The 16,452-nt window shown below is 40.7% G+C and overlaps 1 protein-coding gene and 1 long non-coding RNA gene across 2 annotated transcripts; one reads left to right on the top strand and one right to left on the bottom strand.

Moving 5' to 3' along the window:
* The first annotated feature begins 6 nt into the window (after positions 1 to 6).
* Positions 7 to 1,880, top strand: LOC125543384. Its single transcript, XR_007298415.1, has 2 exons — positions 7 to 655; positions 755 to 1,880. It is a non-coding gene; the product is annotated as an uncharacterized LOC125543384 (long non-coding RNA).
* Positions 1,881 to 2,134: 254 nt separating this feature from the next.
* LOC125543383 (tRNase Z TRZ3, mitochondrial-like) lies at positions 2,135 to 16,024 on the bottom strand. The gene is given in 17 exon segments (XM_048706709.1): positions 2,135 to 2,485; positions 4,237 to 4,979; positions 4,982 to 5,138; positions 5,343 to 5,498; positions 6,365 to 7,117; positions 9,554 to 9,841; positions 10,131 to 10,734; positions 10,818 to 11,326; positions 12,035 to 12,085; positions 12,174 to 12,312; positions 12,903 to 13,168; positions 13,373 to 13,759; positions 13,883 to 13,926; positions 14,026 to 14,080; positions 14,202 to 14,246; positions 14,737 to 14,826; positions 15,621 to 16,024. Coding segments are annotated over 17 exon segments (4,698 nt in total). The 5' UTR covers positions 15,996 to 16,024; the 3' UTR covers positions 2,135 to 2,449.
* Between the last annotated feature and the right edge of the window lie 428 nt (positions 16,025 to 16,452).

Genomic DNA, 16,452 nt, shown 5'->3' with positions numbered 1-16,452 from the left:
ATTTTTTTTGTTTTCGAGACTTGTAATGGTCTGAGAAAATATGCACAGTGAATCTGAATAAGCTGTTAGATATGAGTAGGTCATGGAGCGATCATATTGAAGTGAATTTCATAAGAGAATCCTTTTCTGGATTTCATGCATTTCCTTGAACACAGATTTGTTTCTAAACATTATCTGTTATGCTTCATTTTAATGTATGCAAATTTTTAATATAATTTTGTTAGGGAGCTAGTGTTTCTAAGTTCTAACTGCAACAGTCCCTGGATGAGTAGGCTTGTTCGAATCTAGTATCTTCTTTGTTGTAGTACACTACTTATGGAATATTTTGTTATTAGAATAATTTTGTTTCCTAATAATTATCAAAATGCTTGTAGCAGTTCCTTCGTCCGTCCCCCCCCATTCAGTGTATTGTTGTATCCCGCAAAAAAAAGTCTATATTGGCGTGACAAATACTGGTAAGTTACTATATTCGTCTAGTTTTTGTTACCCACAAGAGAGTTCGATGATCCGATGGGCTGAAGCTTCTATGCGTTGGCTAGTACTGTATAATACTAATGTTCTGCAAAGGAGACTGAATGGCGTGAAGGAAGAGCTGCAGCAACTGCATCTGTGAGACAAAAATGAGGAATGAGAAGTTGGGTTAACTTCTTCACAGGTTACGTCAATTAAGTCGTATATGTACATATAACAAATTAAGTGTCTCTTCCACTACACACTGAAGTTTTCTTTGTAATTATCCTTTCCTTGGTTTCAGGTAGGGGAAGCAATAGATCAAGTTCACTGGCCACCGGCTGGCAATGGCTAAACCGTGTTTGCTTGCTTTTCTTGTCACTGAAGTTGAGACTTCAGTAGTGCTGGTATTTACAGTTTAGCCCTATGCTTGATCCACCCTATTGGCTCAGAACTGAATTCAGCACTGCAAGTGCTTCATAGGATTAGGGCTGACACCGTGGCAGTAATTGATGCAGTATGCTCTTGTTATTGTGTTTCTATCTCTTGTTAACTTTGTCGATCCAACGAGTACTTGGAAGTTGGACGCAAGTGAGGCTGTGCCGTTCTGTTCCAGACTTTAGATGTCGTGTCTTCAAAATTTCATCGTCTTTGTTTCAACTCCATCAGCAATCCGGTGGGATGTCAGAGCCAATTACCAATTTCCCGCGACTTAGTTGTTGTGAAAAGTTTTGACTTGGGAGTTGTTGAAAGCCATGCTTGTTCGCCGTGTCTTCTTATCTTGGATGATATATGTCAAAAAGGGACTCATATCTGAGATCTTTCTAGAAGATTTAATTTACAAAATCTATAGTTTTTGTATACTCTTTGATAGGGTGGAAACTCTCGGACGAGGAAAATGATCCATGTGAAAGAATCCACTAAGAGGCGGAGAAAATTCGAGACATATGCAAGCACAACACTGGAAAGGACCTTGAGAGAGAGAAAACAATACAAACAGGTCCCGTAGAACTTCACCATGAGACCTTGTCATCGCCCGACGCCTTCCTCCATAGTCGATGGAGTGCTCGTCAGAGGGGAAACCGAGCATCCTTTACATCAGGCAGGTGAGGAGGATCTTCACTTGTCCGCTCTTGGAGGCCTCAAGAGTGGCTCAAAGGGTTTCGGCTTTGTGGAATGCGGTAGCAGTACTCTATCACCGCCCAAGAAACCAAAAAGAGCTAAGAGTTGTAGATGCAGAATACAATATTAGCCAGTAGTATTGGTAGTTGGTGCATCGACAACCATTGAAGAATAAAACAGTAGTTGTAGGAATGGTACTATGGTATTGTGTATTTCAGTTGTAGCAGAGCTTACATTCCTCTTGAGAGGAAGACGTCCTTTGTACATTCATGGCTTATAATACTGAGTTTGTAATTTTGGATATGCAATGTTTCTGTCTTTTTTTTACGTATGCAATGTTTCTGTCTCTTTTTTTTTACGTATGCAATGTTTCTGTTTTCTGTTGTACTATTCCGCGGGATTGTAATATTTTTGAAAATGTGCTTTGTGGCCTCACTGGCAGACCTAGGCAAAGATCCTTTGCAAATATGAATGTTTGAAAGAAAGCTCCCACCTTCCACAAAAATATGATTGTTCTTCTAGCATTTCACCTTTCTTAAATTAACGAACTTTACAATTCCCATCAAAAGAAAAAAATGTATTCGTAAAGTAACAAAAGATAAAATCCCGCAGCATATTTGAATATACAATGTCTGACTCTTTCAGGAGGACAAGAAATTGGGAAAAAGGTAAAAGAAAATGAAACTCACATTTTATTTTTTAACTTAAACCAGCCTTCTTCTAAATACACAATACAACACAATACCCAGTCTGGGAACCTTGAGCGATAATCTTCAACATCTGCTGCATGCTAAGCAAAACCAGCCGTACGCCAATCCCATGAAGCCTGACATTTCTGTTCTTGTCAAAATTCTGAACATGCCGTTTCTTTTAGGGTCTACTTCTTTGAACCACGAGCTGCTGCAAGGTGATCCTGAAAAACCAGCGAAGTTGTTAAACAACAGAGGCAGATGCTTTGAGTGTCAGGATGGCAACAATACATTCTTATGCAATAATGCCAGGCACTAAATACTGAGGTCCCAAATTAGTCGATTAAACTTAACATGATCTACTGTATTAGGTTTCGAAGTGGAGTATATATCATTTAACATGGGCACTGGAATATGATGCAGCATCCATCTAAAAAAAGGAATATGATGCAGCTAACATGCATGGGCAGAAGCTGCAAGCACCCTTATGATTATAAACAGAATCAAAATGAGTGTCGCAGTTAGCTCAACCATGATGTTCCTTGTCACATCATTAGCAACTTACAGTTCAACATAAAACTAAGTATCTTATTTACTTTACTTCCATTATTCTGTCCACACACTTGTAGCTCTTGTAATAGCAATATCCCAAGGCATAAGAGCTTCTGAAGGACAAAGTTCAATATTTATATAGGCAAGGCAAAATCAAGTACTCCAATTCTGTAAAATGTTAAGGTGGTTCACTGAGAAACTAGCTGAATACAAAATGAGGCACATGAGAATGACACATCATCATATCCTCTCTGTACCATATTGCAATCCCACCAACATAAATGCAGGCATAAAAACACTCAAATCAATGATGCAATCTGGAGCATACTAAATACCATTAAATCCATACAAGCTACAGAAACAACATACCAAAATTGCAAGTACATTTGCGATCCTAATTTTCAAACTATATTGCAAGAAGAGAAGAAATGCCTCAACAACGTGCATGTTCAATTTAAGTTTATTACTTAGATAGAATGTGCAACAAAAACTAAATAAATATTGAATATTCTCCCTAAGGGTAAAGGTAAAATCCTAGAATGTGTCCAGTGTATTACTTCAACTCAACTTAACAGTTAGATAAACCATTTGAAAATCATGTGAGTAGATGTATCATAAGATAATTGCATTTGATTTTATAAACATGTTATCCATATCCATATCAATATATACCAATATAAAAACATGAGTTGATTGGGATACTTTTGATCTAAGCCGTCCAAATATTTAATCCAATTTCATAAATTCCAATCCAAATGTTTTGCATATACCTTCCTTAATTGCTCCTATAGTAATAGCTTCTTAAATGTACTTAGTGACTCATAATTAGTTACTCCCTAACTACATTTGTATTAATATAAAAAGTCTGCATTTTTTACGCAATATTTCTTTAAGAAAATATTAGCTATTTTACTTTCTTCTACATCAATGATACTGAGGGTAAAAAATATGCCACGAGAACTGTATTTTCTTGCATGTTTTAATTATGTTAGACGAACATGGTTCGCAAATGCACTACTACTATTTTTTAGTAACTGTTCACAATTTAAGTTGGATAAAATAATCGCTTAATTATTCACACATGGCTTATTTAATTTCTACTGACTATCATTTCATTGCGTGCTAATGCCCAGCATGTTTTCCTTAAGGTATTTTTGCAAGGGAAACACTTGTAACGAGTAAATTTACAGTATGCTTTTCTACATATATTGGTACATAAGTTCCTCATGCAATCAAGCAACGTGCATTGCGTGCGTACGATTGCTAGTGATAAAAAAAATGGTGGTCAAAGCTATGTTTGGAAGTTGGAACTCGGAGGACTGTCCATGTCTAAAATATTGCTTTTTTTTACCAGACTGCAAACAGCAACTAATGTCTGCAAGAAATGAAGCATGACAAATAGGCACTAGATGGAAATGCATACCGAGACAAAATCAAAAGCTTTAGTTTCATCTTTCTTAGAATTGCTCATCAAAGCTACTTGATGTGGAGGTTGATTACTTGAATTGAAAATATCTGGCATCCCAGATGCATTTCCGCCACTCATTGAATTGAAAGCAGGATGCCCAAGTCCAGCATTGAAATTTCCCAAGTTCTGTAGTAACTGCTGCTGCTGAGCAAGAAGAGCTTCCATAGCACCATAGTTTAATTGCTGCCCAGCAAATGATTGACCAAACATTTGTGGTGACAAGTTGTACTGCATAGGAACCTGTTGATAGAAGGAGCTTTGACCAAGGATACCATTTAGTGCTGCACCACTTGCCACATGGCTATTCTGACTGTTCATGTCAAAGAACTGTGAACCATTGAGATTACTGTTAGTTTCTGCTTTTAGTCCAGGCTGAGCTTGGGTAGTGCCATTAAGGTTCAAACCAGCCATTAAATCATTGACAGTTCCTTTGTCATCAACTCTTTCTTGGAACAATGGCTCCGGGCTGCTGCCAAATATATCTTGCTCGATCAGAGAGTTATCATGCACGGGGGCTGAGGATTTTTCCTCTACTGTCATGCCTGAGAATAGGTCATTAGTCTCCTTAATCTCTTCCTCATGGAATGATACATCTGCAAACAGATCACTTCCATTACCATTGCTAGTGCCACTGGTATTACCAATAGTTTCACCACCAAGCAAATCATCAACTGAAGAAGCATAATTACTGTTCCCATTATCTGCTCGCTGCTTTCTTGAGCTGAACTCTGAGTTACTAGATCATCCTGATCCCCTGTATCAATCAAATCAGGCATCTGAACAGGAGTGGGTGTAGTTCTTGATTCTGAAAGATGTTTGCTTCCGGTAGGTTGTTCCCCAACCAGCAGATTTAATACCTGAGAAAATCGATACAACTTATTACATCTTTGGCAATGGCTGGTACAAAAAAGGCTTTGGTCATTCAAGATTAGAGAAAGATACACATACTGCAGATAGTGATTTACAGAAAACAGAGCATGACTTATTTCAAAATTCTCTTTCATCGATGGAATATGTACAATTTTTTATTTTAAGAGACTCAGCTTTGTAAGTTGACTCACTTTTGAAGCCTTTTCTCTGAGAGAAACTTGTGGCAGTTCACAACATCTGACAACAGAAGCACTGTTCTCACTGAAATATGAAGCAACAATGGAATAAGGATCAGTATCCTGTTTCCTTACAACCGCTTCCAGTACACAGATAGCCTTCATGCGAACCTGAGCAGTAAACAAACACATATTCAGTACTTATCAGAACAAGACGAAAAGCATCAAAATGCTGCGATCAATCAAGCTAAAAAATACACCCACGTGACCTAACCAATAGAATTCACGATGTGAATAAATGGTGTACCAAATTTATTCAAATAAGATCAACAAACGTCCAAAAAAAAGAATGCTCACTATCACTAACCCCTGCCAGATATAAATCCGTTTTAATTCAACAAAAGTTGGTATATATTGACAAAGAAAGCTAAACATCACAAATCCAGACAATTGAGAGACTGCTGCTAGCTGCTTCACAGTAGTATCAGGACTGCTGGGTACACATGCTCAAGCATATCATGGACTGCAATATCACTGATACTTGTATGTGTGTTCCTTGGGCAAAGCCTTTTTTATGCAACTTATGTACAGCTTATGTGCATATTTAATATACTGTATTCCTCTATAGTATGGTAAGTACAATGGAAACTTCTAATTACATCTATTGATGTTGAGCAGTCTTTTTATAAATCAAACTCCCACTTCATACAGTTCTGAACTTCTAATTATCTACAAGATGTAAATATCTAGTGATGGTAACAATGTAAATGTGGCAAGAAATGAAATCAGTATGCATCAAAGAAGATACCAAATATTGTTCTTATATACTAATACTTTTCTTGATATCAAAGTGTCTATGTGTAAACTAGAATAAACAAGACCAAATAATTGATTTGTCTACAAAATATGCACTCGTCACTGTCACTTGTCAGAGGAGCCAAGACACATAATTCACAGTTATTTTTATATCCACAAAAGGAAATGATCTAAAGTCCAAAGGTTAAAATAGACCCAAAAGGGGGTTATCCTAAACTCACCTGCCACAATGGAGAGTTCAGTTTGCTCTCAAGGGCACGGCTCAAAGCAACTGCATCCAGTTTGGAGGCTTCTGTTAAAAATATCTGCAGAGCATCTCGAGTGGGTTGCAACCGCACACCGCTTGCAGTAACAATTGTTTCCAAAAGTCTCTCCTCACGAATCTTAATTCCTGGTTGACTTGATTCAGTATCACCGGCTGATGCTGAACTTGAGGGACTTGGACCCCAAGAACCAGAACTCACATTCTTTGAAGCACCAGATGTAGCACGGCTCTCACCTTGAATTTCACTTGGATCGTACCTGCCATATCTATCAGTTTCTGTGGTCAGAGACCTGCGAATTGGGTTCTTGTACATACCACCATTATCATTTGGCATCATTGAATGTGTGGCAGCAAAGTTGCTCAAACCCTGTTTAATGGAAGCACCACCAATGCCCACTACTTCACTTAGTTCGCTGAGGAAAGACTTCTTGTCATCTCTTGATGGCTCATAATTAGTGTTTCCAAAGCCCTGTATGCGCTTGCCTAGACCTTCTGTCACAACAACTGCTTTAGGGTCCTCAGTGGAGAAAATAGCAGCAATGGCCTCGTTTGCAGTTTCGCGGACAGCCTTATTAAGGGCATCCCCTTTTAAGGGGTCAGGGTGTCCTTTGTAATGAACAAGCTGACGCATAGCCGCTGAGTGTCGTTGCATTTCCCGCTTGAAATCCGTGCCAGATTTTCCAACAGCATATTTAATCAACCGCAAAGCCTGGAAAGCAGGAAAGGAGGTAAAAGATTATGTTACTGAATCAGAGAAACTCAAGCCTAGGGCTCCATCAGATTATTAAACAAACTAATGTATTTGAACTTGGACATAAGGTAATGTAATTACCAAAATTACACCACAGGTGCTAAGCATTTCCTCTGAAAATATACAGCAGGTCACTCATGATTGAAAGATGACATTTTGGGTTGAGGATTACAGAAAACCTAATTTCATACAATTCAATAAATACATTCTGGAGCATTCGGTACAAACGCTCAGCAAAGCAGTACTGCATCCTTGAGCAAAATTTGGTTACAAACGCTCAGCAAAGAAGTACTAAATCCTTGAGCAAAATTTGGTTCACCTGGAGAGGAGCTACTCATAAGTTTAGTATATTTTAGAAATCTTGATAAATATTTGATATATCACTAGGATTGGAGTTGATCACTACCCCATGGCTAAAAAGTATGTTCTAAATGCCATTAGCAATCACAGTTCTAGTGTACAATACCGTTTTCACATCCTACTTCACTGTGTGAGCTAAAAATATATAGGGTTACATACACCTTCTATTTTGTCATTGCAATAATATTTGCTTAAGTCCAACATTAATCGTGACAGGTTTCTCCTAGAAACAACAGGGTGCAACAAAACACTCATATAACCCACTAGTGTCAAACATTGTAACTAGGCATGCATAATTCTTCAGGAAAACCAATGTAATTGGCAAGCAAGTGTTACTCTAAAACCCAGAATCTAGGGCGGATACGTGCAAGCAAGTTGGATGGACGGAACATTTTAAGGTTTTTCAATAAGCAGAAGGACAGTGATATCCATCATTAGGAGCTATATACTTGTATAAATCCAGTCAAGATAATTTGCACAGAAGGTAACAGTTCATCCGATTTGGGGGCGGTGAGTGTTAGAAGGTATGCAGGGTGGCAGTAGCTACATACAGGTTCTTAGCCTTCAAGCCCACCTGCCATGAACTCATGCTTAGTCAAAAAACACATATGGAGCGGCAACCAATTTGTTGGCCAGACATAGTGTTGATTGCCACACCTCACTACGAGTAGGTATGATAGTCATCCATACCTATGGCTTGGGATAACCAACCCAAATTTCCTATATCCATCCTTTCAACACTTTGAATCGCCTATTTCCCTGCAACCCACACTGACAAATAAACAGTGTTGGACACTCGAAAATCCCTGTAACTATACACCATCCAGATCAGAATGCTCTAGGAATCACAAATTCATAACCACGACCGCGAAACTAATCAGCATGAACACTAAAACAGTGTCCACTGCCAGTCCTATACTGAACAATCATCGTCGTCGCCACCGGCCAACCAATCCTCGTCCCCCCGTCAGGTCAACACGACATGATCCCAAATCATCAGAGGCCATAAGTAACGGACCTTCTGCTTGACGAGGGGGCTCTTGTTGTCGAGGCGCTTGAGGACGAAGTCGGCGACCTCCTTGACGATGCCGGCGTCGGAGGCGCGCAGCAGCTCGCAGATCTCCTCGAGCTTGTAGACGGGGGCGACCTTGTCGTCCTCCGCCGTGACGCCGTCCACCATCCGCGACCGCCAGTAGGACTCCACCGCCCGCCGGCTCTGATCCATGGCGCCCCTCGTCGACCGAAACCCTAAGGGAGGGCGGGAGTGGAGGGAGGGAGGCTACCGCCACGGCAGCGCGGCACCACCGGGGAGGTCGAGATCTGAGAGGGGGCGGTGGACTGGGTGTACGGGGAGGAGGAGAGGGGGGGTTGGGGGTCGGGCGGCACGTGCGGCCGGAGCGGAGGAGGGCGAGGAGGCGTGACCCACGCGGCGTGTGTGGAAGCTTCGAGTGGCGGGTCAGGTCAGGTCGGGGAGTTTTAAGGCTTTAACCGTTTTGCTTTCTTCTCTGTCGCGGGAGGAAGAAGCACCAGCCACACCACAGCCAGGAGAGATGTAGTGGAAAGCGTCCCGAAAAGTTTCAGTATATCACGTGGTTGAGATGAGATGCTACACCGCTACAGTAGGACAGGGGCAACATTCCAGTAGGAAACACTTCACATATAACCAGTCTACTCCAATTCTAGCTCATACTCACAGTATCTTTCTATAAAGAAGAAAATCGTCATGTCAGAAACGAAATTAACTCTGAAAAATAATGAGTTTAAGTTTGGTAATAATATATCACAGATTTGCAGTACTTCGGATGACAATATATATCTCGCAGAAGGCGTGTCAAGGTATGACAGCAAGAGCCCAACTGTATTCTATTCTATCTGACCCCACGGTCGGTGGCAATGTATCAGGTCTACAAGGGCTACAGCTGAGAATCCTCGGGTTAAAAATCATATGCCAATTGCCGAGCGAGAAAAGAAATACAATGTGCATTGTTGTGTCTACTACTACTATCTCCCTCGCTACACCACGGCCTCCAGGACCTCATCAGACTCTTCGACGACCATCTCATCCTTGAAGAGGAGCTTCAGGTGAGGCAGGACCTTTGGTAGCACGGGCAAATCGGCGAGGTTTACGCTCATGAGGTCGAAAGCGATGCAGGTCTTGTGCATGTCATCCTCGTCAAAGACCGGGATTTTAGGATATCTCTGGCTAAAGTGGGTCAGGATTATGCGGTACGCTCCAGCCGATGTGCCTACTGCTATGGCTTCCTTCGTTGTGCTGTGGTTCCGCGCGATCGCTTCGTCCTTCATGCTATCCTCAAACGTCGCCTGAAGCAAAACAAGAATCAAGACAGTTTATTAGACAGGCAACATGGTCACAACCTACCTAACGCCTTTTAGCATGCTAAAATAATTGGAAGAGAACAGTACTCAGTTAACAGTATTATACAATTTCTGCAAGATCTAATTTAGTGCTGTTGCTAGCGGTCCACATTAATTAAACGTGAAGAATGCCTGACACTATGGACAGAGGTCAAGAGAAATAGGAGAAAAATGGGTAATTATTGTGCACACTCAAGTCGATATATGCAATTGAATAAATAAAAAATCAGTGTACCTCATGTATCAGCACGGTGGCATCTCTGGACGCATCTACAAGAGCTGGGCACGGCCGCGTGTCGCCTGAATATACAACCTTCCATCCTGGAATTGCCTTCCCAGCACTACTCACCTTCTCCTTGGCTCTCAAAACAACTCCAAACGCCTGTGCACAATGTACGACAGGGACACTGTACAGAATCTCCAAACCTGATTCATGTAGAACTTCTTTCAAATTAGCGAGAGCTGTAGTATCCTTCAGACTTGAAGGCTTCTTGTTGTAGTTCTCCATTCTGCTTCCAGGGGCAAACATGGTATTTTCAAGTTGAGTTGTTGCCGATTCGGTGGCATTATCACCAAGAAGTTCCTCAACACTAGGCTTCAAAGTTTGTCTGCAGTCTAGGAACTGCATATCAAGATCTTCAAGTGTTGAATATGCATTTAGAAATCTCAGGAGTTGTTTTGGTCCAATCACGAGCAAGGGTTTGTGAGGAACACCGTTTAGCAATTTTGACCTCAAGGCAAGAACTCTAGCGAGACCCGTGTGGTGATCAGCGTGAATATGGGAAATCCAGATGCACCTCAAGTTTTTTACAGCTTCATCAGCACCACTTACACCAAACCTGTTACACACAAAAAAAGTATTATGAATATAACTGGCATGAAGTGTTCTGCAATCTTCTAATGAAGTTTTGTTGGAACAAACCTCCTTTTCAGCTGTCCTAACGTTCCTTCACCACAATCAAGAAGCATACCTCCTCGTGCAAACAGGTTAATATATATGGAACTAACATTTCGATATTTTGAAGGCTGGGAAGAACCCGTACCCAAAAACGTAATTTCCATATCTTCTCTCGTAGCATTCTCCACGCAGCAGGGGGTCTCTGAATTGCCCTTTGGGCGCTTTCTCCAAACACTTTCTCTCAAACTACTGTCATCTTGAAACTTAGCTGAATTCCCCTGTTCATCTAAAATATCAGGAAGACAGGAGTCTTTACTAATCCATGGCTCTTCAACCATCAGCATATGTTTCCCAGCTGGTGCCAATGCATTTTTTTGGTCTACACTACTTTGCCAGAACTTGCTAATCTGCTCAGGAACTTCTTTAATCTCAGGAATCTCAGAAATAAGTTCATCTACAATTTCTTCATAACTAAACAAGCTTGGAATAGAAGCTCTATCCAACCCCAGTTGAGCATATGGACGCAGACGAAACTGCAGGACAACAAAAGACAAACATTGATACTCCTATTTTGCACTAACAAAATAAGTTGAACCTGCAAAATAAATAGTACTCCCTCCAATCCAAATTAAGTAACGATTGTTTAGTATGAAGTTAGTACAACTTTGTACTAAACCAGCGTCAATTAATATGGATCGGAGGGAGTACTTATTTTGCAGTTAACCAACCAAGTTTTCCTTTCCAGGTAATAGATCATCAATTATTACATCCATACATGGAACAATATTTTTATGCATGCAAGAACTTAGTGTATCTCATCGCAACAACAACCAAAAATAGGACATCTACAATGTTGTGATGCCAACCTTCTCTTAGAGGTACCACATAGGATTTTTGCGTGAGTTCGAGGATAAAAATAAAAGAGCGAAGGTTGTCTTCTCTTGGCAAGGGGATAAACCCTTCACGCGTAAGTGATCACTATTTTTTCCATTGTACATGATGTTTTCACTTCACCATGTGTTTTCCCATCTAATACTAAATTCTTAATCACAACATATTTTTATATTAACGCAAGCATTAAATTGCCAGAGAAGACACTAAGGGATAACCTGTTGTAAAACTAGTTTTTATAGTCTTCTACAGACAGCCTTATTTGCCATTGGAGATGCCTTAGAATATAGAAATTGTCAAATATCAAGTAATTAGCACATTGATACAACATAGACTCTACTTGGACATACCTTCAGCAAGTTTGCTGCTGTCACACTTTCACAGGCTTGGAATGAAGTACTCTGAAAGGACAATAAGATGGATTCTGTTAACAAGAAGGAAGTATTTCAACATTCAACCTCTGGTGTTTCGTATATCACTGAGGTTTACCTTATTCTTCTCCAAATCAATACCATTTGCAGGTTCCACAGGCCAAAACCCAGAGGATGGGAAGAGCTGAGGGCATACAAAATTAAGACGTGAAGATATCCTTGCACTACCTTTCAGGATAGGAACTTCCATGTTTTTACTGCGAGTGTCACAAAGGAGGGAAATCGTCACCATAAAGTATGGCACTGCCACTGATTTATATCTCTAGCTACTTGAGTCTGAGAGTGAAAATAAAGTTCAAGATCATACATATCCGTACAAGAATGTTACTCAGGTAATAAGAGTGTAAGACGCAGTTAATGCTGAGTTAATGACACTAAACGTCACAGATTTTAGAGAATACAAAAAGTGGATAGCATGAGATGAATGAACATCCACAAGATGTCAGTCACCAAAAGAGTCATGTACGACATAAGGAATTTGGAGAAAAAATCACTAAATAGAAACAAATTATAAAAGAATGTTATGATAGAAATAAACAAGAGGATAGCATGGATGAATAAACATTCACAAGATGCAGTCATTGGAAAAATGTAACACATCTACACCATCTGAATCTAACATTTCAACCTTGAGAAACTCGTTGCTTTTATCGTTAAGTATAACTAACTTCTGATTTTTCTAGTGGGATCAATGAAGTTCAAACCTAAATAGTAAAATCTATTTATTTTAAATGCATGAGAACAAATTAAACCATACACGAAAAAGGTAAATGAAACTGAAACTTACTTTTCATGCCCTGCCATGATATGCTGTGTGGTGCCAAAAGATTTCATCCAGTTCTGATAATCAACAGTATTTGTCACAGAAGATGGACCTAAGTGGATTATGCAATTTACTTTCTTGGCATTCTCTGTTTGGCAGGAAGAATCTTCATAAAAGCGGCTAAGTGATTGCAGCAAAAACAGTTCATGCATGTGATATTGTGTAGGGCAATCCACTAGAAGTACGATTGGTCCAGGAATTGGTGGGTCGAGAACCTCACTTGGATGAACCTATGAATGAAATGTCCGAAGAAACTTAAAAAACAAAATTTATGAGATATGACAAAAAAATGAAAATGTTTTTTGCAACCAGAGATAGGTTGTGAGTGGATGGAGACCCATTAAGCAACATATGTGCTAGTAAGGAAACGCCATGAGCCTGTGAAAGTTCATGTTGAGATAATTAAGTTCAATAGTTTAGCAATCAGCACTAACCATTCTACCAGCTTCAGTCTTCACAGAGTTCCCAAGTTGAAGTTCACGATACTTTGGCCCACGCTCAAGACCAAGGGCCTGAGCTTTATCAGGGTCAAATTTTCCTTTAATTTCTGCCAATTCACATGAGTAGACTATAGCAGTATCACCAGGCTTTGAGTTGATATCTGTTGAATTCCTGGCTTCATTGTTGTACCTCGGTTTGACAAACATTGCTGATATACGAACTACTTCATCATCAATAATAACAGTAGCTTCTGTAGATTGTGAAGAAGATGCACTGTGTTCCACACCAAAGCTGTGTGTATGAAGCATTGCCCTATTTGGGATAAAAGATTTCATCGCGCCTGCTAGAAAATCAAGGTCCGAAGGGCCCCATATGTTCACCTGTATTAAGGTTAAGAGGAATAACATTATAATCAATTGTTCAAAATAGATTAACTGAACACATGAGCATCAACAACAAGACAGTACTAGAAAGAATGCAAGCAACAATTATTTCCATCTCACCGACATGCCCTCATCTCCCATCCCAGCAAGAGTTAGCACGAGACCTACATTAAGAAAAGAAAAATCAAAATAGCATCAGTGCATCAAACGAACCTACTAATTCAGTACATGGACAATCGCGTGAAAGGACCAAATTTTAATACCTGGAAGGCCCCCTGCAGTTTCTGAGCACACGCGAGTGAAAAAGATGTGGTCAATCTGGTGAAGTACAGAATATAGCATGTTACTAATTTACATTGCCCATACCAAGACATAAGAAACGAGAGTGGGTGCACGTGGAGTTGCAAAGCTGATGATGATTGATGAGGGCATCACATACCTTTGACAACTTTATCTTGTGTTCAGTGCAGAAACGCTGAAGACCCTGTTAGATTGCAACAAATCGGTGTGGTAAGCTCAAAAGCAAGTTAAGAATTATATTTGCTAATGATAGCAAAGAAATAACACGATTCTAGTCACCTACATATTCAGTCCTACGTGGGGAAACCATAGCTCATGCATTTAAGGGTTTAAGCGTCCCAATCAACCACTTAAGCACATTAGGCACAAATGATTGTACCGCTCAGAGAAGAAGGGTGCATCTGATATACTCCATCGAGTGTATGCATCTATCAACAGATAAAACTTAAAATTAACCTATTAGGACACTACATTTTAGCGATGAAGGATTAAAACTGCATAAAGTTTTCTGAAGTTTGACGATGCAACATGCCCAACGGATGCAGTGATTATTAAACATACACCTTTGTTAAGCCTCATAATACAGAAGGAAGTAAAAGTTAATTCGAGCTTCTTGTGTAAGCTGTTTAGCATGTTAAATAGACACAAGGATATCTTGACACAGAAGATCATACCTCGCCAGCATTAAATATAAATCTTTGTTTGTCAAAGAATAGTAAAATTGAAGGAGCGGTATCTTGAGTGTCCATTCCTGTACCGAGTATCTGCACAAAAAGAATGAAAAAGGTCAAATCACTAATTAGATAACACGATAATGTTGCTGCTTTCAAGTTCTAAATCAAATGTTGTGATGGTTTAGTGGTTGAAGCTTGAAAACATTGGCATTGTGTCCTTGCGGAATTGACAACATTCAACAACACGGCTAAAAGAATGAGACCAGCAACACTTTGTTCCTAAAAATTACAGATAGACCAAGTGTGTAAAGTTTGGCGAGTGATCCACCTACAGGGATGGCAGGAAAAATATGGCATAATCTATTAGTACACTTGTTGCATAAAACAGATAAAATGCTCCGTTTTCTCCAAAAGAACATCGTGATTTTTGCATGATTATTACTATCGCCCATTACAACCAGTTGGGGACAACAAAAGATGTTTCTTAAACCAAAGGCAGATCCCCAAACTCCTAAAGCAAGCATGTTACGATCTCCCAACAACAAATTCACTGATACCACGCTCGTAATATACGAGGAATATATAAATTCCACCGAAATTAGTGATCTCAGTTGAGCACTACATGTTCCCTGACACCGACATTATATCATGCAGCCAGTATCCCAACTGCGCTTGATTTACACGGAGCAGTATATGCTACACAGTGCATGAAATGGATTGCACCCTGCTACAATAATGTGCATTATTCATCTGGACGTCTTAGGCAGAATGCCGAAGCACCACCGGGGGAGGAATGTCTACCTAAACTGAGATGAATCGAGGCGAAACAAGCCCCACACATCTACTGCATCCGTCGAAGTATATAAGGCAATAATTTCGCAAACCTGCACGTAGGAGGTTGTGCTGATGGGGTTGGCCCTGCGGTTCTTGAGCTCCATGCTCCTGTCCTTCCTGACGTCCCTCCCCTCCGCACGCATCTTATTGAACGCCACCCCCGCGTCTTTGCCACCGCCACCGCCACCGCTAGCCATCCCCTCGGGTTCCTTCCTGGCCGTGCTGTTCCCACGGCGGGGGTGATGGCGGCTGGCCTGGCAGCGATACACGAGGGGGCGGATGCCGGCGGCACGGGTGAAGGGGGAGCGGGGAGCGGAGACGGAAGAGAAGAAGAGGCGGCGCGAGAGGTAGAGGAGCGGGGCCGGAGCTAGGGTTTGGGAGAGGGGGAGGAAGCGGCGGAGAGGGGAAGGCACTTGCGGCGGCATGACGGAGGACTTTTATTGGGTCGGGTTTTATCCCGGTCTCGGGGGTTTTAGAGCGGATAGCCGATCACCGGAGCCGGGGTGCTCATCTTTTTCTTTTAGAACCGCCATTTAGGCATTTTATTAATTTTGGCAGATCACTTCTGATTGCAGAATGTCAATCAGAAAATCAGGGATTACGCAGCAAAATTAACTTCTCGTCCCATTTATCTTAAAACATAACTCTAAAAAGTATTGGAGATAGGTGTGCATCTCCAAAACAATGTGGACTCCTATCGAGCGATTTGTGCCTTGCTCTCACGTAATGACAACAGTTTGACAATTTGTTTCTATGATAATGCTTGTGTAGCCATTCTCCACAGTAAGAACTATTGCATCTCGACACGCATTAAGTTCCAAAACAAAAGGCTCGTAGCTGATCATATATTTCCTGCATCGCTCGACACGAACTTTCCCTCAT

Source organism: Triticum urartu, chromosome 3, assembly GCF_003073215.2.
Source record: "Triticum urartu cultivar G1812 chromosome 3, Tu2.1, whole genome shotgun sequence".
NCBI classification, from domain to species: domain Eukaryota; kingdom Viridiplantae; phylum Streptophyta; class Magnoliopsida; order Poales; family Poaceae; genus Triticum; species Triticum urartu.
This window is presented reverse-complemented; position numbering and strand designations above follow the sequence as displayed.